The sequence below is a fragment of the Carettochelys insculpta genome, chromosome 7 (assembly GCF_033958435.1).
Source record: "Carettochelys insculpta isolate YL-2023 chromosome 7, ASM3395843v1, whole genome shotgun sequence".
Lineage (NCBI taxonomy): Eukaryota > Metazoa > Chordata > Testudines > Carettochelyidae > Carettochelys > Carettochelys insculpta.
Window position 1 is genome coordinate 74,407,446 of NC_134143.1, and position 24,576 is coordinate 74,432,021.

The 24,576-nt window shown below is 62.8% G+C and overlaps 1 protein-coding gene across 2 annotated transcripts in view; it reads right to left on the reverse strand.

Moving 5' to 3' along the window:
• Positions 1-1,719: 1,719 nt before the first annotated feature.
• The window catches only part of LDB1 (LIM domain binding 1), a 45,718-nt gene continuing 22,861 nt past the window's right edge, over positions 1,720-24,576 (reverse strand). Inside the window, exons 2-11 of one of the 2 annotated variants that reach the window (XM_074999319.1) lie at positions 8,510-8,612; positions 8,110-8,154; positions 7,692-7,767; positions 7,198-7,300; positions 5,673-5,845; positions 5,109-5,231; positions 4,818-4,901; positions 4,329-4,452; positions 3,954-4,096; positions 1,720-3,010 (exon numbers count right to left, since the gene is read on the reverse strand). In XM_074999319.1, coding sequence (XP_074855420.1) covers positions 2,780-3,010; positions 3,954-4,096; positions 4,329-4,452; positions 4,818-4,901; positions 5,109-5,231; positions 5,673-5,845; positions 7,198-7,300; positions 7,692-7,767; positions 8,110-8,154; positions 8,510-8,612 — 1,205 coding nt within the window. In that variant the 3' untranslated portion in view covers positions 1,720-2,779. Of the gene's footprint in view, positions 3,011-3,947; positions 4,097-4,328; positions 4,453-4,817; positions 4,902-5,108; positions 5,232-5,672; positions 5,846-7,197; positions 7,301-7,691; positions 7,768-8,109; positions 8,155-8,509; positions 8,613-24,576 lie in introns of both variants that reach the window. The other variant, XM_074999318.1, reaches the window with a different exon arrangement.

The following is a 24,576-nucleotide window of genomic DNA, read 5'->3' on the forward strand; positions in this document are numbered from 1 at the left end:
GGCCGGGTTGTAAAGGGGCGATTTCAAGCCGGGGGCTGCCACCCCCACACAGCCCCGCCCGCGTTGCAGCTAACACCGCATGGCTGGGCTTGCCCGGGGCGTCTCCTCGCTGGGTGGAGCTGCTGGTCTGGCTGCAGCATCCCAGGGCGGCCCAGGCGATTTCCCCCAGCCGCGGCCCCCAACCCCTTACCTTGCACTGCCCCTGCCTGGGCCGTGGCCAAGCTGCTCCCCCTCCCCAGGCGCAAGCTGCAGAAAAACAGCCGCTGTTGTGTTGTCAGAGAGGCTGGGCTCTGGCTGGGCTCTGGCTGGGCCTGGAGCTGCCACGTTGCTCCTGGGGCCAGATGCTGGCAGCCCCCAGCGTGTTCTGGACTGGTGCTGCGGGTGGTACTGGGCATCCCAGCACTTCCAGGCTGCCGGCTACCACTCAGCAGTGCTGGGGCTGGGGCTCCCCACTGGTGGGGAGGTGCAGGGTCCGAGCCGGTGCCCCCGGGGGCAAGGGAGGGCTCGTGACAGCGCCAGGGGGAGGTGAAGGGCCATTATAGTGCCCGGGAGTGCAGTGGGGGGGGTGTGAAAGACTAGAGGACACGTCTCCATGCCACGCCAAGTCACACCCGGGGGAGGTGACACCACCACTGCAGGCACGATACGGACGAGGCTCGGTCAGCCCCATGGCAGGACCTATGGGGACAACACCAGGACCAGCTGGTGCCCCAGCCCAGTGCCCACGGGGGCCTGGGCCGTCGGAGGGGAGGGAGCGTGGGCCAGGGAGAACAGGGGCCAGAGACGGAACCCTGCCGAGCCCCCACCCCAGAGGGCAGCCATGTGACCCACAGGGACCTGACCCCCATCTGCACCCCTCAGGGTGACCCGGGAGCAGGGACAGGGATGGGGCACTGGCGTGGTGCAGAGGTGCCCCCTGGCGGCCACAAGGCGCCGAACACTCTGGGCTGGGCAGGGAAATCCCCGGCGGCGCTGGGCCCTGGCACCAGCACCCAGAGCGCCCTGGGCTGGTGTCCGCTGCCTGCAGGGCACCAGCACCGCCTGCGCTATTGTGCACTGTGCAGAGGGGCAGGAGCGGAGAGCAGACCACCCCCCCCCGCCCAGCAGCTGGCCACAGAGAGCTGCCTGCCGGGGGGCTGCTCTTGCCCCTTCCTCGTGGGGGAGGCTGGCGCTTGTCCCTGACTGTTACCGGTGTAACAAGGTGAGTGCTCGTTACCGCAGGACCCTGGTCTGTGGCCGGGAGAAGGGAGCCCCCAGCGACTGCTGGCCGGCGCCCAGCTCGGAGGGTGCAGTGTCTGAACGGGGAGGAGGACCAGCCTGGAGGTGACGTGGGAAGAGAGGGGTCCAGGCAACCTGCTTACCTGGCCCCAGAGGAAAGGCTAAAGGAGGAGCTGCTGGGGGATACGGAGGCTGAACAGGGCAGAGGGAGCTGCCAAAGCCCACCTGGCCGCAGGGCAGACTCAGCTGTGCACGGCCGGGGAGGCCCCGTGCTGGGCTCTAACCTCCTGCGTGAGGCCAGCCGAGTCGCTCCAGCCTGGAGAACAGGGCTGTGCTGCTCCCTCGGGGTGAGCCGGGGGGCTCCCTGACAGCCCCCCGGTGAGCGCCAGGCGTGCTGGAGGTGTGTGACACCAGCGATCACACCGCCCCCCCCCCCCACGAATCCCCCTCCCCCCGCGGTGCCCCTGCCCCCTGCCTGCTCAGAAGCAGCCTGGGAAGAAGTTTCCTTTTAAAAACCATTATTATTTGTCTCGTTTCCCCTAACACCGAAGGAGGCAGCTGCTCTAGTGAGAACACACTGGAGAACGGGGCATACACGGTCTACAGCGCGGAATTTACAAGCACGAGGGACACAACCCGAGGGGGACAACGGCACAGAGATGTACGGGGGGCTGGGCGGCCCCCACGGGGGTCGAACGGGAGTCGCACTGTCTCTCCCGGGCGTGACGCTCTGCACTGTCTATAAAACAAGACTCCCAGGAGATCTAGAAGCTGTACAAAAATCAAGGCAGGTGGGGGAGGGCAAGTCGGGTGACGGGGGTGGGGGGGATCCATTGTTTTTAAACTTACAATTTTAATAACATTATCTTAAAAAACGAGCGGGGGCCAGGAGCCCAGGGCTGAGGTGCGGCGCGCGAGGGACAGCCAGGAGCCAGGCCCATTTCTCCTCCCTCCCAGCCCCGACTTAGGGGGAGCCACCCCCTCTGTGCAGCTGGGCTCCTGTCTCCACGAGAGGTTTCTATGCACACGGCTCCCCGGCGGCCGCAGCGCGCTCCCGAGGGTGACGCCAGCGGGGAACGCAGCCCCGAGCGGGCCGCGCCGGGATGGGCCAGCTCAGAGGGGAGCGGAGAGGCAGCTGCCGGCTGGGCCATGGGGCTGGAGCCATTCACTGCTTTGGGTGGCAGGGCAGGGCAGGGCAGGGCAGCCTGCCCCCGGACCGCAGCTCCCAGGGTGCTCGCTGGCTTCGGTTCCCAACGGAAGGAGGGTGCCAGGCGGTAACGGGCAGGAGCGCCGGCTGCAGAAACTCCTCCCCTCGGGGCCAGGCTCGCCCAGGTCTCAGGGGCGGGTGAGCCTGGGAACCCGGAGGGGATTCAGGCTCCCCGGGGGGTATGGGGAGAAGGGCCCCCGGGCAGGCAGGAGCGCAGAGGGTGGGAACAATGCGGGGGCGAGGCGGCTGGCAGGGTAGGGGGCTCTGTGCCCGGGCGGCACCGCGCGGCCCCCCCCAGCCCCTGGCCGCTCTCAGGCCCTTTCCTTTGCCAACGTCCGGGGCCCGGCGGGGCCGTTACTGCGAGGCCTGGGAGGTGGGGTTCTCCGACTTGCTCTCCTGGCTGGACGGGGGCTTGCTGTTCCAGGGGCTGCTGGCGCCCAGCGCGGGCGAGTTGGTGAAGCTGTCCTCGTCCTCCATGCCGTTGGCGGCGTCGAACTGGGTGTTCTCCAGCCGCGTGATGAGCCGCTCGTCCTCGTCGCCGAACTCGCCCCCCATCAGCGTGGGCTCGCCCACCACCATCACATCCTGAGGGGGGCACGGTCCCGAAACATAACCGAGGCACAGGCGGCCCTGGCCTCCTTCCCCGCCCCCACGGACCCCACGCCCGGCCCACTCCCGCCCTCCACGGCCCCCGGCGCCGCCTCCTTCCCCGCCCCCACGGACCCCACGCCCGGCCCACTCCCGCCCTCCACGGCCCCCGGCGCCGCCTCCTTCCCCGCCCCCACAGACCCCACGCCCGGCCCCTCCTGCCCTCCGTGAGACCCAGCGCCACCTCCTTCCCCGCCCCCACAGACCCCACACCCGGCCCCCTCCCGCCCTCCGCGGGCCCCAGCACCGCCTCCTTCCCCGCCCCCACGGACCCCACGCCCGGCCCCCTCCGCGGGCCCCGGCGCCACCTCCTTCCCCGCCCCCACACACGGCTCCCTCCTGCCCTCCATGGGACCCAGCGCCGCCTTCTTCCCAGCCCCCACGCCTGGCGCCCTCCTACCCTCCATGGGACCAGCCACACCTTCTTCCCAACCCCCACAGACCCCATGCCCAGCCCCCTCCTGCCCTCCATGGGACACAGCACTGCCTCCTTCCCAGCCCCCACACCCGCACCTCTCCCACAGCCGGCAAATCCAGCCCAGGCCCTGCTCGGGTCAGGCTGCTCAGTGCCCCACTATCCCCAGCGGGGTCCAAGCGCGTGACGCCCCCGCCCGGTCACTGCTCCACCCTGGGCTGAGATCCAGGTGCAAACTGGAGTTGCTGAGCTGGGGCAGGACCCGCCCGGCCCGCCTGGATCTCCCGTGGCACTGGGAAGAACCAGCAGCCTGGGATCCCCCCAGGCAGGGTGCACAGGCTCCAGGGACAGGGGAGCCAGAGTCAGGGCCGGCTGTGGCCGGAGCAAGGGCTGCAAGGCGCAGCGGCCAGGCTGCAGGGAAGGGGCCCCGGGAGAAGAGAAAGGAAAGGGGATGCTTACAGGTACCTGACTGGACAGGGAGAAGGTGCTGGCCGGACTCTTCTTCTTGCTGTTGCTGTTGTTGGCGTTGCCACCGCCGGAGCTCATGGTGCTGCCACCAGACATCTTCCTTTTCCGGCGCTTGCTGGGCTGCTGCCGCGCCGGCTCGGCTGGGGAGAGGGGGCTGTTAGCCAGGCTGGGGGGCGCACCTTGGCCCCCAATCCCGTCTGCACGGCTGGCCCGGGCTGCCCCCCGGGGGAACGGCTCTCACCCCACCGCCCAGGCTGCACAGTCCCGCCTCGCCCCCAGCTGCCACACCCGCGCCGAGCACACCCCGCTGGGGGCCCTGCGGCACAGACCGGGCAGAGCAGAGCAGAACCCGCCCGTCCCCCCGGCTCTCACCCGGCGGCGCCACCATCCGCTGCCACTTCTGGAAGAGGCAGGTCTTGAGGCAGTCGCGGGGGCTGAGGCTGTAGGTCTTGTGCCGTGACATCAGCTCCTGCATCGGCTCCAGGATCACGCAGAGCTGGGGGCAGGAGGGGCACTCAGGGCTGGGAGCCGGCAGAACGGCCTGCCCCGGCCCTGGCTCTGCACCAGCGGGGCGCCGGGCCGGGGCTGTGCCATGGCCACGTGTTGCAGCCAGGACCGAGCCCCCGAGCAGCGGGAGGGCCACACGGGGCCGGCCGCAGCACATGAACACCCCACCTGCCGTGTCTCTCTGTCCTGGCCCCCGCCGCAGGGCCAGCCCGTCTGCCCGCCCCCACCGCCCCGAGCACCAGCTGCTGGGGTGGAGCTGGCAGGCAGGGCTGGGTGGCCGAGCACAGCCAGAGAGCCCTGCGGCAGGAGCCGGGCCCCGGCAGCAGCCCCCTGCCACGCACCGCACACACGTACCCGGAGGTAGTTGAGGGTGGAGTTGGACAGCCCGCAGCGGGTGATGTTCTTGGATAACTGGTCCAGCATCTGGGGGTCCTGCGCCTACAAATGCAGGGAGACCGGGGGCCTCAGCCGTGCCCAGCCTGGGACCGGCGCCCGGAGAGAGACAGCCACAGCCCTGCCTGTGCCCCAGGGGAGCCCTGCAGGGCCCTCGCGCGGGGAGAGAGCTGAGCGAGCAGCCTCCCCGGGCGAGCTTGCGTTTGCACAAGCAGGGCAGGCCGGGCCAGGCCTGCCGGCCCCAGGACTCACGTGCATGGCGAGGATGCTGCGGGGGATGAGCTCGCGGTGCTGACGGATGCTGAAGTGCCACGTCTTTATCCTCATCATGTCGTCGAACATGAACTCCAGGTAGAGCCGCCCTTCCACGCACACCTGGGGCCGGGGAAGGGTGTCAAACCCACACGGCCCCAGGCCCAGCCGAGCTCCCTCCGCTGTTCCTCTCCCCGCAGGACAGACCCACCCGGGCCGCGGGCAGCTCCCTCCTGGCAAGGGCACGGCGCAGGGCACCGCCTTCGGCCTCACCCGCTGGCTCCCCACCCTGTGCCAGGACAGAGGGTGCTGCTTGGCAGCCCACCAAGCCGACACGGGCGGCCAGCGCAGCGTGACTGGCACCAGCGTCTGCCTGCCCACGGCTCAAGCACGCTGCGACCTACCAGCGCGTCAGGCTGCAGGACAGCCCAGCTGCAGGGCGCCCTGGCTGGCTCAGCGGCGCGGTCTGCCGCCCTGGCACCCTCATGCAATCCCCCGGCACGCTGGCTCCCGCCGCGCAGGCCTGGGCCTGCAGAGCCCCGGAGCCGGCCCGCCCGGCCCTACCTGCGTGAACATGGGCTTGCCATGCTGGGTCACCATGGTGCACTGGTCGCAGTCCAGCGAGACGAAGTTGTTGTGGAACGACTCCTTGGGGTGCTTGAGGACGTAGTAGAGCTCCGTGGCGCCCCCCTCAAAGATGCTGCGGAAGTAACGGGGGATCAGAGTCCGGCCGATGGCTGCAGCGGGGACAGGAGAGAGGGAGGGAGAGTCAGCACCCGGTGGCCTTGGAGCCCGTCTCGGGTTACCTACCGCCCCCCTCCCCTGGGCTACCACCCTGCCCCCTCCGCCGGCTACTGCCCAGCGACTACCCTCCCCCCTCCCCCAGCTACCGCCCTGCCCCCTCCCCTGGCTACCACCCAGCGACTACCCTCCCCCCTCCCCCGGCTACCGCCCAGCGACCACCCTGCCCCCTCCGCCGGCTACTGCCCAGCGACTACCCTCCCCCCTCCCCCGGCTACCGCCCAGCGACCACCCTGCCCCCTCCCCTGGCTACCGCCCAGCGACTACCCTCCCCCCTCCCCCAGCTACCACCCAGCGACCACCCTGCCCCCTCCACCGGCTACCGCCCAGCGACTACCCTCCCCCCTCCCCCGGCTACCACCCAGCGACCACCCTGCCCCCTCCGCCGGCTACCGCCCAGCGACTACCCTCCCCCCTCCCCCAGCTACCACCCAGCGACCACCCTGCCCCCTCCGCCGGCTACCGCCCAGCGACTACCCTCCCCCCTCCCCTAGCTACCGCCCAGCGACCGCCCTGCCCCATCCCCCAGCTACCGCCCAGCGACCGCCCTGCCCCCTCCCCCAGCTACCGCCCAGCGACCGCCCTGCCCCCTCCCCCAGCTACCGCCCAGCGACCACCCTGCCCCCTCCACCGGCTACCGCCCAGCGACCACCCTGCCCCCTCCACCGGCTACCGCCCAGCGACCACCCTGCCCCCTCCACCGGCTACCGCCCAGCGACTACCCTGCCCCCTCCCCCAGCTACCGCCCAGCGACCACCCTGCCCCCTCCACCGGCTACTGCCCAGCGACTACCCTGCCCCCTCCCCCAGCTACCGCCCAGCGACTGCCCTGCCCCCTCCCCCAGCTACCGTCCTGCCCCCTCCCCCGGCTACCACCCAGCAACCACCCTGTCCCCTCCCCTGGCTACCACCCAGTGACCACCCTGCCCCCTCCCCCAGCTACCGCCCGGCCCCCTCCACCGGCTACTGCCCAGCAACCGCCCTGCCCCCTCCGCCGGCTACTGCCCAGCGACCGCCCTGCCCCCTCCGCCGGCTACTGCCCAGCGACTGCCCTGACCCCTCCCCCAGCTACCGCCCTGCCCCCTCCCCCAGCTACTGCCCTACCCCCTCCTCCAGCTACCGCCCTGCCCCCCCAGCACCACAGGCTGCACCAAGCTCCCACAGCTGCAAGCGCCCGTCACGGCGGTGTCGGCATCGGGCACAGAGCTCAGCTCCCGGTGCCGTGCCGCGCCCCGCCCTGGGCATCGCACCGCTGGCCTGGAGGCCCCTTCCCAGCTCCGGCCACTCACTGTATCTCTTTGGTCCGTCCTCCAGGCAGAAGGTGATGGTTAACATGGCGTCGTCCTCGAAGAACTCGGTGGTGAAGGCGTCCCACCAGAGATTGTCGCACTCCTGGGGTGGCAGGCGGGGCAGCGTCACTGGGGGCCAGGACCCAGGAGCTGGGCCACCCCTCTGCCAGCAGCAGCCGCAGGCCAGGCCAGCAGCGGGGTCTCCGGGCCGAGACCGAGGGAGGGAGCACGAGTGCCCTCGGGCCCAGGGACCCGCTCGACCCTGGCGGTGCCCCTGTGACGGGCCGGCCGAGGGGCTGGGCGCTCGCTCACAGGGGCTCTGCCAGCACAGACGCGGCCATGGGGAAAGCCGGCCAGCGCAGAGGGGCCGGAGAGGGGAGAGCCCGACCCACCAGAACCCAGGGCCCCCCGCACTGGTCACTGCCCCCTCCCCACAACGGGTCTCTCCCCCACTGGTCCCAGTCCCTCCCCCACAATGGGTCCCACCCTCTGACCTCCGTCCAGTTCTGCAGCCGCTTGTTCAGCTCGAATATCCTGTAGTCGGTCTGGTTCCCGTACGGCGTGTGCCTCCTGCCACGCAAACGCCACGCACGCTTCAGCGGGGCCTGGCCAGCCTGTCCCGTCCCCGCCCCTGCCCTCTAATCCCGGCTCCAGCCCCACGGCCATGGGGCTGTGCCTGTCACCCAGGTGAAGGCCCCTGGGGCCCCGCTGACACCCTGTGGCTCGTGGGGCAGCCCCCAGTGCTCCCGCAGGGTGGGGGGAGGACTGGGCCGTGGGATCCTCCCTCTGCCTCCCCACCCCTGTGGAGCAGTGCCCCACAGCCCATGTGGCCCCAAGAGGTGTGGGGCTTCCAGGCCCCTCTGCCCTCCCAGCCCTGGAGTGGGCGACACCGCCAGGACTGCTGGCACTTACCCTATCCCGGGCTCCAGGTACGTCGGCGGGTACATGGGGGTAGGGCTGCGGAGAGAGGCACCGGCAGGCTGTGAGCGCAGGACCACTCCCCACTCACAGGCTGCCGGGAGCTGGCCCTGCACCTGGGCACTGGCAGGGCTGGGTCAGACCCTCCCCACGGCCCTGAGCACAGCGCAGGCAGGGCCAGAATCCACACCCGAGCACGAGCCCCAAGCCCCGTGGGAGCCTGCCCGGGGTGACGGCCCCCTGGGGTCAGAGGCGAACCCGGCCTACTGCTTTACAGCTGGCAGCGGGGGCCATGGAAGTGGCTGCTAACGGGGAGCGACCCCCTCCCCACCCCCTGCTGCTATGGAGTCACCGTCCCTTTGGGGGGCCCACGTGGGGCTGGCCCCGCACTCACCCCACATCGCGATCCAGCATGGTGCCGGGGTGGAAGGGGGGGAAGGCGTTGCCGTTCGGGGGCTCCTTTGGCGAGTACAGCTTGAACGACTTGGAGGAACAGCCTGCGGGGAGCAGACAGGGGCAGGTCAGCGGGAGCCAAGGCCCCCATCCCAGCAGGATCAGGCCCAGCCCTCACCCCCTCCCCGCATGCTGAGGCCAGGGGGCCTGAGGAAGGCTGCTCCGCCGTGTGGGGCGTTTCCACCGCCCCTGCGGCCTGCCCCAGAGCTGGGCCGGGAGTGCTCAGTGGTGGGATATGAGAGCCCCAGAGGGGAGGCTGGGCCAGGGGCAGGAGGGCGCTGCCAAAGGGGGCGAGGCCGGAGGAGAGACAGCAGAGGCCATGGCTGGGGGTTGGCACCAGCAGAGACGGCGGACTGGGGTCCCGGTCCCAGCCAGGCACCGCCCCACACCCACACCGACACCGTGGGGTCAGCGCAGAGCCCCGCTCAGGGCTCGGCCAGGTCCGAAAGACCCCCTCCCCCTCACAGGCTGGGGGGGGGGCACGCGAGGTTCCCCCCCACAGGAATGCCAGCAAAGCAGGGCACCACTGGGCTCTGTTTCTGGGTGCCCAGACACCTGAGGGATGGACGGTCAGAGCTGCACCAATGCCCCCAGAGAGCTCTCAGGGCTCAGGCCTGCCCTGGGATCACAGACTCACAGGGGCACAGAGCTGCAAGGGGCCTCAGGAGGCCAGAGCCCAGCCCCTGCCCCAAGCAGCATGAACCCCAACGAAGTCATCCCAGCCAGGACCCCGTCAAACCAGGACCCCAAAACCTTGAGGGGGGAGATTCCACCACCTCTCTAGGCAACACATTCCCTATGTTCCCCTCTTTCCAGTCAGCCGGGATCTCTCCCGATCTCCAAGAGTCTTCAAAGACAACGGCCAAAGGCTCGGCAATGACATCCGTCAGGTCCCTCAGTACCCTGGGGTGCATGAAATCCAGACCCATGGATCTGTGCACACCTAGTTCTCTAAGCAGCTCTCAACTCGTTCCTTCCTCACCGCCGGCTGCCCTGCTCCTTCCCATGCTGCACTGTAGCACATGCAGCCACCCGTCTGCCCCCTCCAGCCACGGGGCACTGGGCTGGACCCCCAGCCACTCCCACACAGATGCAGCACCCTCAGCCACGTTGCCAGGCCATCACCCCCAGGCAGCTGCGCTAGCAACCCGACCCAGTGCCCACTCCGCCAGGGCCAGCCGGGCTTCATCCAGCACCCCCACGGCTCAGTCCCGGGCTTACACCCCCACCCTGTTATCCAGAGCCACCCCTGGGGGCCCACCCTGCCTCACTCTGCTCAGGGCGGAGCGGCTCTGGTGGGAGACCCGCCTCTGCGAGCGGGCACACAGTGGCACAGCCCCGCTGCCTTCCCTGAGCAGCCCAGGCGGTGCCCAGCAGGAAGGGACGCTCTCTCCGAGGCCAAGAGGATATGCCCAGCAGAAGCCAGCGCCCGGGGGGGCGCACAGTGTGGGACAGAGGTCCCCCAGCCCGTCGCTCCCTCCCACGTGCCGATAGCTGGCGACTCAGCCCCCATCCCCTCGCCTGGGCACAGGGCCAGCAGTGCAGACCCACATGGGCTCAGCCTGCAGCCACAGGCCGTCCTGCCCCCAGGGCTGCACAGGGCTCAGAGCTGCTGGCAAAGCAGCACCGACCGGACACGAATGGGCCACCCCGGGCTGCTGGATACTCAGCTGGGCCACAGGACCGAAGCCTTGGGGGGGACCCGACGGGCACCAGCAGCCGCCTCCAACGGAGCGGGCTGCACAGGGACGCAGAGGAGAGGGGACAGCCTGCTCCCTCTTCGGCCCCACCCTAAGCGCCAGGAGGTCTGCGAGCCAGGCCCCAGGGCCTCTTGCTCCGCCCTTCGCTTGGGGGTCAGGCAGAGCCCAGCCAGGGCCGCAGGGGGACGTGAGGGGAGAGGCCAGTAACAGCCCGACACCGGCCCAAGGGTGTCCTCCAGCAGCGAGGGGCAGCCCCAGCGACAGGCACTGCCTTGCGGCGCTTCTCCCTCCGACCAGTCCCATCCTGCAGGAGCGGGGCTGGGCCGCCCCCCAGGAGGCCGGTCACCCCACCACCAGGAAAAACCCAGCAGCTGCTCAGCCGGGAGCCTGGCAAACCTGTGCAGGCCCAGAGGGAGCCGCCCACCGGACCAGCTCGCCTGCCAAACAGCAGCAGAACGGCCAGCCGGGCCAGCAGCCTGTCGGCCAGCAGCGCCCGGCGCCCCACGGGGTCCATCCCTGGCCCCGCTCCCAGCACTCGGCAGACAGTGGCTGGGACACCCTCCCCGTCCATCCAGGCCAACGCCCATCAGCCAACTGTCCTCCCGGAGCTCAGCTGGCTCTTCTCAACCCCTGTTCACGTCCCGGCTGACAGCCTCCCTGGCAGCCAGCGCCCCGGGCCCAGGCCCACCGCGCGGGGTGGAGAAACTCCTCCCCGCCGCCGTTTCCAGCCTGCTTCTCCAGCCCCGTGCAACCCACACAGAGCGGCTCTCGCTGCAGGGGCGTCCAGCAGCCCAGCACGTGGGGGTCCCCGTCTCCAGCTGGCTCCACTCAGGCACCTCCATTGCTTCCTGCACCCAGCGCTGCGTGCACAGGGAGAGCCCACACCACCTCCTTACGGCTCTCGCCCACGGCGAGCGCCACCCCTCCGGGCCCACTCCCCTAGCCCCTCCCCAGCCCCCTGGGCCCACTCCCCCGGCTCCCTGCACAGCTAAAACAAAGGCCCCTGGCCGCTGCTGCCTGCCCCGCAGGAGCACAGAAAGGACAGTGTGCGGCTCGGGGCCCCGCTGGATGCGCGAGCAGCACGCACTCTATGGACGAGAGAGGGACTTTGGCTAACGGGGGCGCAGTGCCGCTCCCCGGCCAGGGGCAACAGCGGCTGAGAGGGGATGAGATGAGATGAGACAGGCCGGAAATGGGGGACAGCGCCAGCTCGCCCCGGATGTCCTGCTTCCGCCCTTTGACCTGCCCCTCCCCACGCACCTCTCTCTTCTCGCACCCCAGACGCTCGCTCACACGCACGTGCGGCGTCTCACTATGCTCTGTGGCTCGTGCATGGTCTCTGCCGGCCTTGTGGTCCAGCACCATGTGGCCGATTCACACTTTTGCCCCTGCCAGGCGCCAGGCACACAGCGTAACAACCGCCCCCCCACCTCGGTAACACAGACCCTCCCTTCTCTTTGCGGTTAGCAGCACCCACTCTGGACGCGGCTTGGAGGGGCGGAAGACAAGGACCTGCCGTCCACACCATCGCATTTCCCCTCCCTCGACTGGGGACGTCGTCTGGAGCAGAGCCTGTGAGTGACACCCACGGACAGGCCTTACAAGGACCATCCGGCGCACGCAGGAGCTAATCCCAACCTGTGATTCACTGCCCCACGCTGGCCCCATGCGGATGGGTGAGGGGCCAGGCCCACGCTGCGCTGTGTGCAGTAATGCACGAGGCCAGCGGTGCCGCCGAGCTGGTGGAAGAAAAGGCAGTACATGCGGGACCCTTGGAGAAGCCGCCCGCCCCTCACTGCAGACTGGACATGTGCAACGGGGCAGAGTTAAGGGGGCGGCTGCAATTTCTGCCCGGGCTCTCCCGACTCTCAAGGGCTTAGCCGTGCACTTCTCGGCTGCCGGTCAGCGAGCATTTGCTCCTCTAACAGCTGGAGTAAGCAAGACCAGAACGCTGGGGGCTTTTCCGCGGTTGCAAGGCCCCTTCAGGCCCAGGGAGGGGGGCGCCCTCCAGGCCAGACGCCACAAAGCCGTTTGCTCTGGGGTGACGCTGGACATAACACCAAAGGCTTCCTGGCTAAAAATTCAGCACTCTGTCCCCGGCAGTCGGGGTGCACCACCTGTAATGGAGTGGGGGGAGGGCCTGTGTGAGTCAGGCTGGATGTCTGAGGCAAGCAGCAGCTCCCAGTGGCTAAGGATGACCCTGGGGCTACAACTGGCAGGTGACACCTCTGCCTGAACAAAGAGCAGGGAGGAGCTGAGCTGGGGTTTTGAATCGGGGGCGGGAGTTAGAGGCTAGGAAAAGGGAGAGCTGGAAGGCAGCCAGCCTGAGGAGGGGGAAAGCTACACTCCAGAGGGGCACCCCTCGGGGTCTTCTCCCCAGGACAGGTTGGAAGGACTGTCTCTGGCTGCTATGCTGTCGCTTCTGTGAGAAACTGGACATCTGTTGCCTAATAAACCTGCTGTTGTACCTGCTGAGTGAGAGTCTCTCCTGCCAGCGGACGGGGTGCAGTGCAGGGGGACCCCTGAACCCCATCACACTGGTGTCAGAAGAGGGATGTACTGCACCCACAGATGAGCTCCCAGCAGTGGCTGACTGAGCACCAGAGAAGGAAGGAGTTTCACAAGAGCCAGAGGGGGAACAGAGCCACTTCTGCAGCTACTGCTGGTGAGTGGATACCCCGGGAGATAGCGGGGAGATGGATTATACCCGACTCCTGAAGGCAGAGCTAGCGGGGCTGTGCAGAGAGAGGGGCCTGACCGTGGGGAAGGCGACCAAGGCCCAGCTGATTGCACAGCTGGAAGAGAATGACCGATCCGGGGGGGCAGAGCCTGTCCCGACAGAAAGTGGCCGGTCAGCCTCGGGAAGCGTTTCAGATTCTCCGACAGGAGCAGGGGCTCGACGCCGTCAGACAGACGCAGTGCCCGCCAGGTCGCGCTCAGCTAGCGGTGGTCCATTACGGGCAGAGTCCCCCGCCGCAGAGCTGCGACGGCTGGAACTCGAGGTGAAATTAAAGGAACTGGAGCACCAGGAACGGGAAAGAGAGCGTGAGCGTGAGCTCCAGGAACGGGAAAGAGAGCGTGAGCACGAGCGCCAGCTACAAGAGAGACAGCGGGAGGAAAGAGAGCGAGAGCGGGAGGAGAGAGAGCGAGAGCGGGAGCATGAGCGAACCATGGCAGAGGCGAGACGCCAAGAGGCCCCAGCTGCGGTAAGCGGGGAGAGGGTCAGACGGCTCGGGGTGGCCAGTCACTTGGAGACACGTGTGCTGGCCCAGTGTCAGGACCCAGGGGACATGGACAAGTTCCTTACCGCCTTTGAGCGAGCCTGTGAGTTGCATGAGGTTCCCCCAGATGAGTGGCTCCGGCACCTCACCCCCTTGCTGGGCCAGAAGGCCGCAGCGGTGCTCAGCCAAGCTGGTGGGGCTGCAGCCTGGGGACTATGAACGGTTCAAACAGGCCCTGCTGCATAAGTTCGGGCTGACTCCGGAGATGTACAAGAAGAAGTTCCAGGAGCCGCAGAAGAGGCCAGAGGAAACCCATGTAGATACAACCGCCCGCCTGAAGCAATACTACCAGAAGTGGGCGTTCGGAATGGGAGTCCAGTCCGTAGAGGACCTGATCGAGCTGGCGGTCCTGGAGCAATTCTACGAGATGTGCGCACCTGACCTGAGGGTGTGGCTCGTGGACCGGAAGCCAGGGGACTCACATGATGCAGGGAAACTGGCAGATGACTTCACAAACAGCCGGGCCAGGTTTGAAAGTGAGCCCCACAAAGAGAGGGAGTCCCGGAGTGAGAGGGAGTCCCGGAGGGAGAGGGAGTCCTGGAGAACCGAGAATCTCAGAGAGACCGGTCCCTAACTGTACGACAGAGGGGACCACCTCTTAGGCAAGCCCAGGAAAGAGGGGCCAGCCACCCACCCCCCAGAGAGCCAAACAGAGCCCGGACAGAGCAGCCGGCCCGAGGGACACAACAAGACCCAGGCTGTTATCGCTGTGGGCGAAAGGGGCATAGAGCAGCCCAGTGCCCCAGGCTCCCAGACAGGTTGAGCAGGCCGGGGGGTCATGGAGTCAACTGGGTGGGGTCCCAGAAGCCAGAGGGGCTGGCGGCCAAGGCGGGTGGTGCTGACAATGGGCACTCGGATTGGGCCGAGTCCGCCCCACAGACCAGCTCCTCAGGGGGACCAAATGCTCAGAGGCCAGTTTACAGAGTGGGGGCGGCACTGCCTCTGTGGAGCAAACGGCTCAAACACCTCGAGGTAGACGGGAAAAAGGTCACGGGGTTCTGGGACACAGGCGCTGACGTGACGCTGGCCCGACCCAGGGTGGTGGCACCCGGCTGCATGATACCCGATTCCCACCTGACGATAACAGGAATTGATGGGACCCCTTTCAAGGTGCCCATGGCGAGGGTGCACCTGAAATGGGGGAAGAAGGAAGGCCCCAAGGAAGTGGTCGTGCACAGCCATTTGCCGGCAGATGTACTGATGAGGGCTGACCTGGAGAACTGGCAAGGTGAACGCCCTCGTGCCCTGGTCCTGACCCGTAGACAAAGAAAACGAGGGGTGCGCTCCCCAGATTCAGGGGTACAGGCCCAGCCAAAGTCACAGGAGACAGAGGGGCCAACCCTGAGAGAAAGGGGGCCCCCAAAAACCAGATCTCACAGGCCAGGGGTGCTGGAGCCAGGCAGGGATGGGGAAGTAGCCTCCGCTCCTGCCCGAGCGGAAGAATTCCAGGCAGAGCAGCAGAGAGACCCCTCCTTGCAGAAGCTGAGGGAACTGGCCAGTCTCAGCTCAGCTCCACAGCTGGGGGAGGGCTGCAGGGAGAGATTCCTGTGGGAAAAGGGATTCCTGTACCGGGAATGGGCTCCCAGACGCAAAGCGGAGCCATGGAAGGTCCAGAGGCAACTGGTGGTTCCCCAAAAGTACCGGTGCAGGCTGCTGTACCTAGCCCATGATGTCCCGCTCGCAGGACACCAGGGGATCCACCGCACCAGGAGAAGGTTGTTACAGAACTTTTTCTGGCCAGGGATCTTTGCAGCTGTCCGTCTGTATTGCCTGTCCTGCGATCCCTGCCAGAGGGTGGGGAAGAGCCGGGACAAGGGGAAAGCTGCCCTGAGGCCACTGCCCATCATAGAGGAGCCTTTCCAGAAAGTGGCTATAGACATAGTGGGCCCCTTCAGCAAGGCAACGCGTTCGGGGAAGAAATATATTTTGGTAGTGGTAGATTTTGCCACGCGATACCCAGAAGCAGTGGCCTTGACCTCTATCGACGCTGACACCGTGGCGGATGCACTGCTGTCCATTTTCAGCAGAGTGGGGTTCCCCAAGGAGATCCTCACAGATCAGGGGTCCAACTTCATGTCAGCCCTACTGCAAAGCTTGTGGAACAAGTGTGGGGTCCGGCACACCTGGGCCACAGCCTACCACCCGCAGACCAATGGGCTGGTGGAGAGGTTCAATGGGACTCTGAAGCAGATGCTGAGAACCTTCAGGAATCAATACCCCCCATGACTGGGACAAGTACTTACCCCACCTGCTGTTTGCATACAGGGAGGTGCCCCAGGAATCCACGGGGTTCTCCCCGTTTGAGCTGCTGTATGGAAGGAGGGTACGGGGACCCTTGGACTTGCTCAGAGAAGAGTGGGAGGGGACGGCCTCTCCTGAAGGGGAGTCAGTGGTACAGTATGTACTGACCTTCCGGGAAAAACTCACCGAGCTCATGGGCCTGGCCAGGGAGAACCTCTCCATGGCCCAAAGGAAGCAAAAGGTCTGGTATGACCGTAACGCCAGGGCCCGAGCCTATGACACTGGGGATCAAGTGATGGTCCTTGTACCTGTGCGGCGGAACAAGCTGCAAGCGGCCTGGGATGGGCCCTTCAAGGTCGTCAAACAGCTAAATTACGTGAATTATGTGGTGGAACTGTCCAACCGGGCCCACAGCCACCGGGTCTATCATGTGAACATGATGAAACCTTACTGGGACAGACAGAACTTGGTGCTGGCCGTGTGCAGACACTGGGAGGGGCAGGGGGATGATCCCTTGGTGGATTTACTCTCAAGGACTGGAGCCGGCTCCTTGCTGGAGTCTATTCCCCTCTCAGACCAGCTGACCCCTGCCCAGCAGACGGAGATCAAAGAGGTGCTGCATTCGCATCAACAGCTGTTCTCGGACAGACCCGGACGCACGGACCTGGCTGTCCACCGAATAGAGACAGGCACCCACGCCCCTATCAAGTGTGTGCCATTCAGAGTCACAGGGAGGACGGCTCAGGACATAGAGCGGGAGGTTGAAGACATGCTGGCTCTGGGGGTGATCCAACCCTCCTCCAGCCCCTGAGCCTCTCCCGTGGTGTTAGTCCCTAAAAAAGATGGGTCTGTTCGGTTTTGTGTGGACTATCGCAAGCTTAACGCCATCACTGTCTCGGACGCCTACCCCATGCCCAGGCCTGATGACCTTTTAGACAAGCTGGGGGGAGCCCGTTACCTCACCACCATAGACCTCACCAAGGGGTACTGGCAAGTGCCATTAGACCAAGATGCCCGGCTGAAGTCGGCTTTCATCACTCCTGTGGGGCTCTACAAGTTCCTGGTCCTGCCCTTTGGCCTCAAGGGGGCACCCGCTACCTTCCAGCGTCTGGTGGACCAGTTACTGAAAGGGATGGAGAGCTTTGCCCTGGCTTACATGGATGACATTTGCATCTTCAGCCAGACGTGGGAGGACCATGTGTCCCAACTCGAGCAGGTGCTGGACCGACTCCAGAAGGCCGGTCTGACTATCAAGGCAGGGAAGTGCAAGGTGGGAATGGCTGAGGGGACACTACCTGGGCCACAAGGTGGGCAGCGGCTGCTTAAAGCCAGAGCCAGCTAAAGTGGAGGCTGTCAGAGATTGGCCAACACCCCAGACTAAGAAACAGGTCCAGGCCTTCATTGGGATGGCAGGGTACCACCGGAGGTTTGTGCCCCACTTTAGCTCCATCGCAGCCCCCCTCACGGAGCTGTGTAAAAAGGGAAAGCCTGACAAGGTGGTCTGGACCGAGCAGTGCCAAGAGGCCCTCTGCGCGCTGAAGGAGGCTCTGGTCAGGGCCCCAGTGCTGGCAAATCCAGACTTCAACAAGCCCTTCCTGGTGTTCACCGATGCCTCAGACGTGGGGCTGGGGGCGGTGCTAATGCAAGTGAATGACAAAGGGGAGAAACACCCCACCGTGTACCTGAGTAAGAAGCTGCTGCCCCGGGAGCAGAACTACACAGCCATAGAGAAGGAATGTCTGGCCATGGTGTGGGCGCTGGGGAAGCTGCAGCCGTACCTGTTCGGACGGCGTTTCACCGTGTACACCGATCACTCACCCCTGACCTGGCTGCATCACATGAAAGGGGCCAACGCCAAGCTCCTGCGGCAGAGACTTCAGAGTCTCAATGTGTGGATGAGATGATGGTGTAGGGAAGAGGGGTTTAGATTTATTAGGAACTGGGGACACTTTTGGGGTAGGGGGAGCCTATACAGGAATGATGGGCTCCACCTAAATCAAGGTGGATCCAGACTGCTGGCATTAAACATTAAAAAGGTCGTAGAGCAGTTTTTAAACTAAGAGGTGGGGGAAAGCCGATTGGTGCGGGGGAGCACCTGGATCGGACGGAGACTTCTCTTACACGAGGCTCCATAGATAGGGATGCCCTAGAAGTTAGTCAGATAGGGAATGTGGGAAATAATATATGGGCAAGATCAGATGTGAAACAATCGCATATAAAAAAATCCAACGCATCTGTGAAAGGCGGACATATCAATAGTGGTAGTTTTTTAACGTGCTTTTACGCAAATGCTAGGAGTCTGTCTAATAAGATGGGTGAACTGGAGTACCTCATATCAAAGGAGGAAGTTGACATAATAGGCATCTCAGAAACATGGTGGAATGAGGACAATCAGTGGGACACTATCATACCGGGATATAAATTATATCGGAAAGACAGAACAGGTCGTGCGGGTGGCGGAGTGGTACTATATGTGAAGGATAATATAGAATCAAATGAAGTAAAAATCCTAAAGGAATCAAAATGTTCCATAGAATCATTATGGATAACAATTCATTCCTCTAATATGAATATGGCATTAGGAATATATTACCGACCACCTAACCAGGACAGTGATAGTGATGCTGAAATGATAAGGGAGATTAGAGAGGCTATCAAAATAAAAAACACAGTAATAATAGGAGATTTCAATTATCCCCATATTGATTGGGTGCATGTCACCTCAGGATGGGATTCAGAGATTAAATTTCTTGATGCCTTAAATGACTGCTTCTTGGAGCAGCTAGTACAGGAACCCACAAGGGGAGAGTCAATTCTCGATCTAGTCTTGACTGGAACGCAGGATCTGGTCCAAGAGGTAACTGTTACTGGACCGCTTGGAAATAGTGACCACAATATAATAACTTTTAATATTCCTGTGTTGGGAAGAACACCGCAGCGGTCAAACACTCTGGCATTTAATTTCAAAAAGGGGAATTACACTAAAATGAGGAAGCTAGTTAAAGAGAAACTAAAAGGTAGAGTAATTAAACTAAAATCCCTGGAAGCTGCATGGAAACTGTTTAAAGACACCATACTAGAGGCCCAACTTAAATGTATACCCCAAATAAAAAAAACACAGTAAGAGACCTAACAAAGAACCACCATGGCTAAACAGCCATGTTAAAAAGGCAGTGAGAGAGAAAAGGGCAGCTTTTAAAAAGTGGAAGTCAAATCCTAGTGAGGAAAATAGAAAGGAACATAAACACTCCAAAATTAAGTGTCATAATGTAGTAAGAAAAGCCAAAAAAGAGTTTGAGGAACAGCTAGCCAAAAATTCAAAAAACGATAGTAAAATGTTTTTTAAATACATTAGAAGCAGGAAGCCTGCTAAAAAAGCAGTGGGGCCCTTGGACGATAAAGATACAAAAGGAGCGATCAAGGAAGACAGTGCCATTGCGGAGTGATTAAATGATTTCTTTGCTTCAGTCTTCACGGCTGAGGATGTTACAGAGGTTCCTAAATCTGAGCCAGCCTTTTTAGGTGACAAATCTGAGGAACTCACTCAGATTGAAGTGACATTAGAGGAGGTTTTGGAGTTAATTGATAAGCTGAATAGTAACAAGTCTCCAGGACCAGACGGCATTCACCCAAGGGTTCTGTAAGAACTCAAATGTGAAATTGCGGAGTTATTAACAGTGGTTTGTAACCTATCCTTTAAATCCACTTTGGTACCAAATGACTGGAAGACGGCCAATATAACACCAATATTTAAAAAAGGCTCTAGAGGAGATCCTGGCAATTATAGACCGATAAGTTTAACATCAGTACCAGGCAAATTAGTAGAAACACTAGTAAAGAGTAAAATTGCAAGGCACATAGAAGAGCATGAATTGTTGGGCAAAAGTCAGCATGGTTTCTGCAGAGGGAAGTCACGTCTAACTAATCTATTAGAATTCTTTGAAGGGGTTAATAAACATGCGGACAAGGGGCACCCAGTGGACATAATATACCTAGATTTCCAGAAAGACTTTGACATGGTCCCACACCAAAGGCTTTTATGTAAATTAGGTGGTCATGGGATAGGAGGAAAGATCCTTTCATGGATCGGGAATTGGTTAAAAGACAGAAAACAAAGGGTGGGAATAAATGGTAAATTTTCACAATGGAGGGGGGTAACTAGTGGTGTTCCCCAGGGGTCAGTCCTGGGACCGATCCTGTTCAACTTGTTCATCAATGATCTAGAAAATGAGGTAAGCAGTGAGGTGGCCAAGTTTGCAGATGACACCAAGTTCTTCAGGACAGTCAAAACCAAAAGAGATTGTGAAGAACTACAAAAAGATCTCAGCAAACCGAGTGATTGGGCAGCAAAATGGCAAATGAAATTTAATGTGGGTAAGTGTAAGGTAATGCATGTTGGAAAAAATAACCCAAATTACACGTACTACATGATGGGGTCAAATTTAGCTACGACAGATCAGGAAAGGGATCTTGGAGTTATAGTGGATAGTTCTCTGAAGACATCCACGCAGTGTGCAGCGGCAGTTAGTAAGGCAAATAGGATGTTAGGAATTATTAAAAAAGGGATCGATAATAAGACAAAAGATATCATACTTCCCCTATATAAAACTATGGTACGCCCACATCTTGAGTACTGCGTGCAGATGTGGTCTCCTCACCTCAAAAAAGATATATTGGCATTAGAAAAGGTTCAGAAAAGGGTGACTAAGATGATTAGGGGCTTGGAACGGGTCCCATATGGGGAGAGGCTAGAAAGACTGGGACTTTTCAGTTTGGAAAAGAGGCGATTGAGGGGCGATATGATAGAGGTATATAAAATCATGAATGGTGTGGAGAAAGTGAATATAGAAAAATTATTTACCTTTTCCCATAATACAAGAACTAGGGGACACCAAATGAAATTGATGGGTAGTAGGTTCAAAACTAATAAAAGGAAATTTTTCTTCACACAGCGCACAGTCAACCTGTGGAACTCCTTGCCCGAGGAGGCTGTGAAGGCCAGGACTCTATTAGGGTTTAAAAAAGAGCTTGATAAATTTTTGCAGGTTAGGTCCATAAATGGCTATTAGCCAGGGATAAAGTACGGTGCCCTAGCCTTCAGAACAAGGGCAGGAGATGGATGGCAGGAGATAAATCACTTGATCATTGTCTTCTGTTCTCCTTCTCTGGGGCACCTGGCATTGGCCACCGTCGGCAGATGGGATGCTGGGCTGGATGCACCTTTGGTCTGACCCAGTATGGCCATTCTTATGTTCTTATGTTATGTTCTTATGCAGGACTACGACATGGAGGTGGTCCACGTCAAGGGGAACAACAACACCATAGCCGATGCTGTGTCACGCAGGGAGGGCCCCGAAGTTCCCCAGGTCACTGGCTAAGTGACCCCACTCAGTGCGGTCTGGAAGCGGGGAGAGATGTAATGGAGTGGGGGGAGTGCATGTGTGAGTCAGGCTGGATGTCTGAGGCAAGCAGCAGCTCCCAGTGGCTAAGGATGACCCTGGGGGGCTACAACTGGCAGGTGACACCTCTGCCTGAACAAAGAGCAGGGAGGAGCTGAGCGGGGTTTTGAATCGGGGGCGGCAGTTAGAGGCTAGAAAAAGGGAGAGCTGGAAGGCAGCCAGCCTGAGGAGGGGAAGCTACACCCCAGAGGGGCACCCCTCGGGGTCTCCTCCCCAGGACAGGTTGGAAGGACTGTCTCTGGCTGCTATGCTGTTGCTTCTGTGAGAAACTGGACATCTGTTGCCTAATAAACCTGCTGTTGTACCTGCTGAGTGAGAGTCTCTCCTGCCAGCGGACGGGGTGCAGTGCAGGGGGACCCCTGAACCCCATCACACCACCCCAGAACGCCCTTGCCACCCTTCTCGTCTTGCATGTCGGGCATCGGGCCTGCCTCAGCGCTCGCAGGCTGCGCTGTGCTGCTCAGGACCGGCTGGGAAGGCAGAGCTCTGCCCAGCCCCTCGCCGGACTGGTCTGTGCACACGAGCCTTCGCACAAGTCCAGGTGGAGACTGGTCACCCCAGCACGCAATGCTGCGTGCGAGCGTTGCATGCTGGGACATGTAGTCTCCAGGAGTCGAGGACAGCAGCCAGGGTGAGGCTTCAGCTGCAAGCTCTCGGTGACCAGGCTGCATCGAGGCAGCGTCTCAGTGTGCCCTGGGACACTCCCGTCCGCTGCACAGTGGCGGGACAACACTGGGTATCCTGGGACTCGGGGCACAGATCAATGCCCCGACCCTTTCATCTCCAGCAGCGAGGCTTGCGCCGGGTGCTCACCCCGAGCTCAGGCACACCACTCCGATCCCGCCCCCAGGGACGGGCCAGGGAAAACGCTGCCTCAGCGGGAGATGGGGTGACAAGAAAGACGGGGCACCCCATTGCTCCCCACTTGTCCGTTACACTCCCGCAGTCTCCTCTGCACAGAGACATGGGGCCAGCTGAAGGGAACTGGCTCCTGGACCCACTCCGGCTCATTTCAGATTCGTCGGGGACCCTCAGCGTCAGCTCAGCTCAAATCAGCCGCTGAGGAGCGGAGATCAGTGTGTGCCCACAGGCCTCCATGGTCCGTGCACCTTCCCAGCTTCCTGGGCACAGCTGGCACCGGCACCTGCAGCAGCTACTGCCTGCAAGCGCTACTGGGGTTCAATGCACACGCACAGCCCACCTGGCCCCTGGCCAAGGTGCTCATGGCCTCCTGGATGGGTGCAAGGGGCCACTGTAAGGGGAAGGGGCTTGTCGGGGCCAGCAGGACCCGGGAACAGCCCAGCTGGGGTCAGAGCCACGAGACCAGGTGACCAGCAGGGCCTGTCGGAGGGCAGAAGAGGAGGTGCGAGGGGGGCAGGCTGTGCAAGAGGCAGCCAGTGCCCGGCACAAGGAGCCAGGTGCTCAGGGGCAGCCCTGAGGCTGGTGGAGGTGTGAGTTCCGGGGGGGGGCTGAGAACCAGCTGGGAAAAGGTAGCTGGTGGGGCCTGGGGAGCTGGATTCCCCAGGTCCCAGCAGGGGAGGCTGTGAAGCCCCAGGACAAAGGGTCAGCTGAGGAGCAGCCTTTGTCTGTATGTGCTTGTCCTGAAAGATGAACCCCCTTGGGAGGCAGGAGCGGGCAGAGCTAGGGCCTTCGGTCAGCCCCAGCCCCATCCTGGCGACAGAGGGACAGGCTGGTACATAGGGGAGCAGGGGAACAGAGCCAGGCTGCCGCCCAGTGACCTGTGGCCAGGAGCAGGTACACGGGGGGCAGGCACTGGGCTCCCTGGCTGCAGAAAGGATGCTGGTGGGCAAAGAGGACACGGCCTGTTCTGAACCACCCACTCCTCTGACCCCTGCACATCACCACCGCGCTCCCGCTGCTGCGGCCGGAACAAGCCACTCGGCAGACAGAGGCACCAAAGCCGAGCCCAGCACTGTGCGCTGGAGCTCAACTCCTGCCTCTGCCGGGGATCTGGCGTGGGGCTGAAACCAAGTCACTCCCCTCTGTGCACCGCCCTCCCTGTCCGCACCGGGGGCAATACCCGGGGAAGCCAGCGGCGCCGGCGCCCAGCAAGTGAGTTGGGCCGCCTGGAATCGAGGGGTTTCTTCCCCAAAAGAACTAATTTGAATTTCTTTCCATTTGCTTTCGAGGTTCTGAGTCTTTAAGGTCACCCTCAGGTCGCTGCTCTCCCACGGCCTGGAAACGTACTAGAGCCAGGCCAGGCTCCGAGAGCTGGGACAGAGAGCGCGGCCGAAGTGCCGGAGCAGCAGGGGAAGGGCCCAGCGTGCGGCAAACCAACGAGAAGCGGATACGCAGCTGGCAGAGAAAACAGGCACCGTCTCCATCCTTGTCACTTCCGGGCAGCCGACAGCCCAGCCCAGCCCAGCCCAGCCCGGTGGCCCCAGGTCTGCAACGTGCCCCGTGGCTGGGGCTCAGGGAAGGGTGAGGGAGGACAGCGAAGGTGAAGTGGAAAACGTTACAAACACCCCAGAGTGGCTCTGGCTCGCTGGCCGTGCGGAGACAGCACCCCAGTGAGCCAATCCCCGAGGGCCGCGCGCAGGGCACTGCTGGTCTGTGTCCAGAGAGGCCCACAGAAACTATGGAGCCAACACAAATACCCTCCTGTCCTCGCACGCGTCCGTAGCGCTTTCCAGCTACCGTGCCCTGGGCACCCCACAGCTCCCGTCAGGGAGCCGCAGGCACCTCTCCCTTCGCCTCTCACGCGGCAGAGAACCAGCCTTTCCCGAAGCCACGGGTCTTCCTGCTGCAAAGGGCCGAGACTCTCCTTCAGCTCCCTGCAGCACAGGGCCCATGACACACAGCGAGGCGGGTATTTCTGTGCAGCAGAGGGTGGTGCTGACCACCCCCCACACCAGCTCATTACAACAGTCTCCCCACCTCACAGGCACAGCAACCTCCCCCCCAGGACATGCACCTGGGAATTGACCCCAGCGGGGCCGTGGCCTGGCCCAGGAGAGCCTCTCCCAGCGTTCACGCACCGTGCATCCCAGGGAGCCACCCCCACCCCCTGCCCTGCTCTACACACCAACCTGAGCCGCCTGGGAAGGGGACCTTTAACGCGACAGGTGCCAATCACAGCTCAAGGGTGTTGGCCCCACTCCGGCCAGCATAACCAGGCAGTGCCTCTGCCCAGGGCACCCCGGCGACACACAAAGGCCTGGCCTCTCTGGGGCTGGGGCAAGGGGAGGGCAGGTGGATCACGGAGGTTTGCAAGTTAGAACGGGAAAGCCAGTGACGGTGCCCGGGGCTCAGGGCACAGCCCCCAGCCCAGCGGGTGTCAGACTGCACTCCTTACCCAGACGAGTC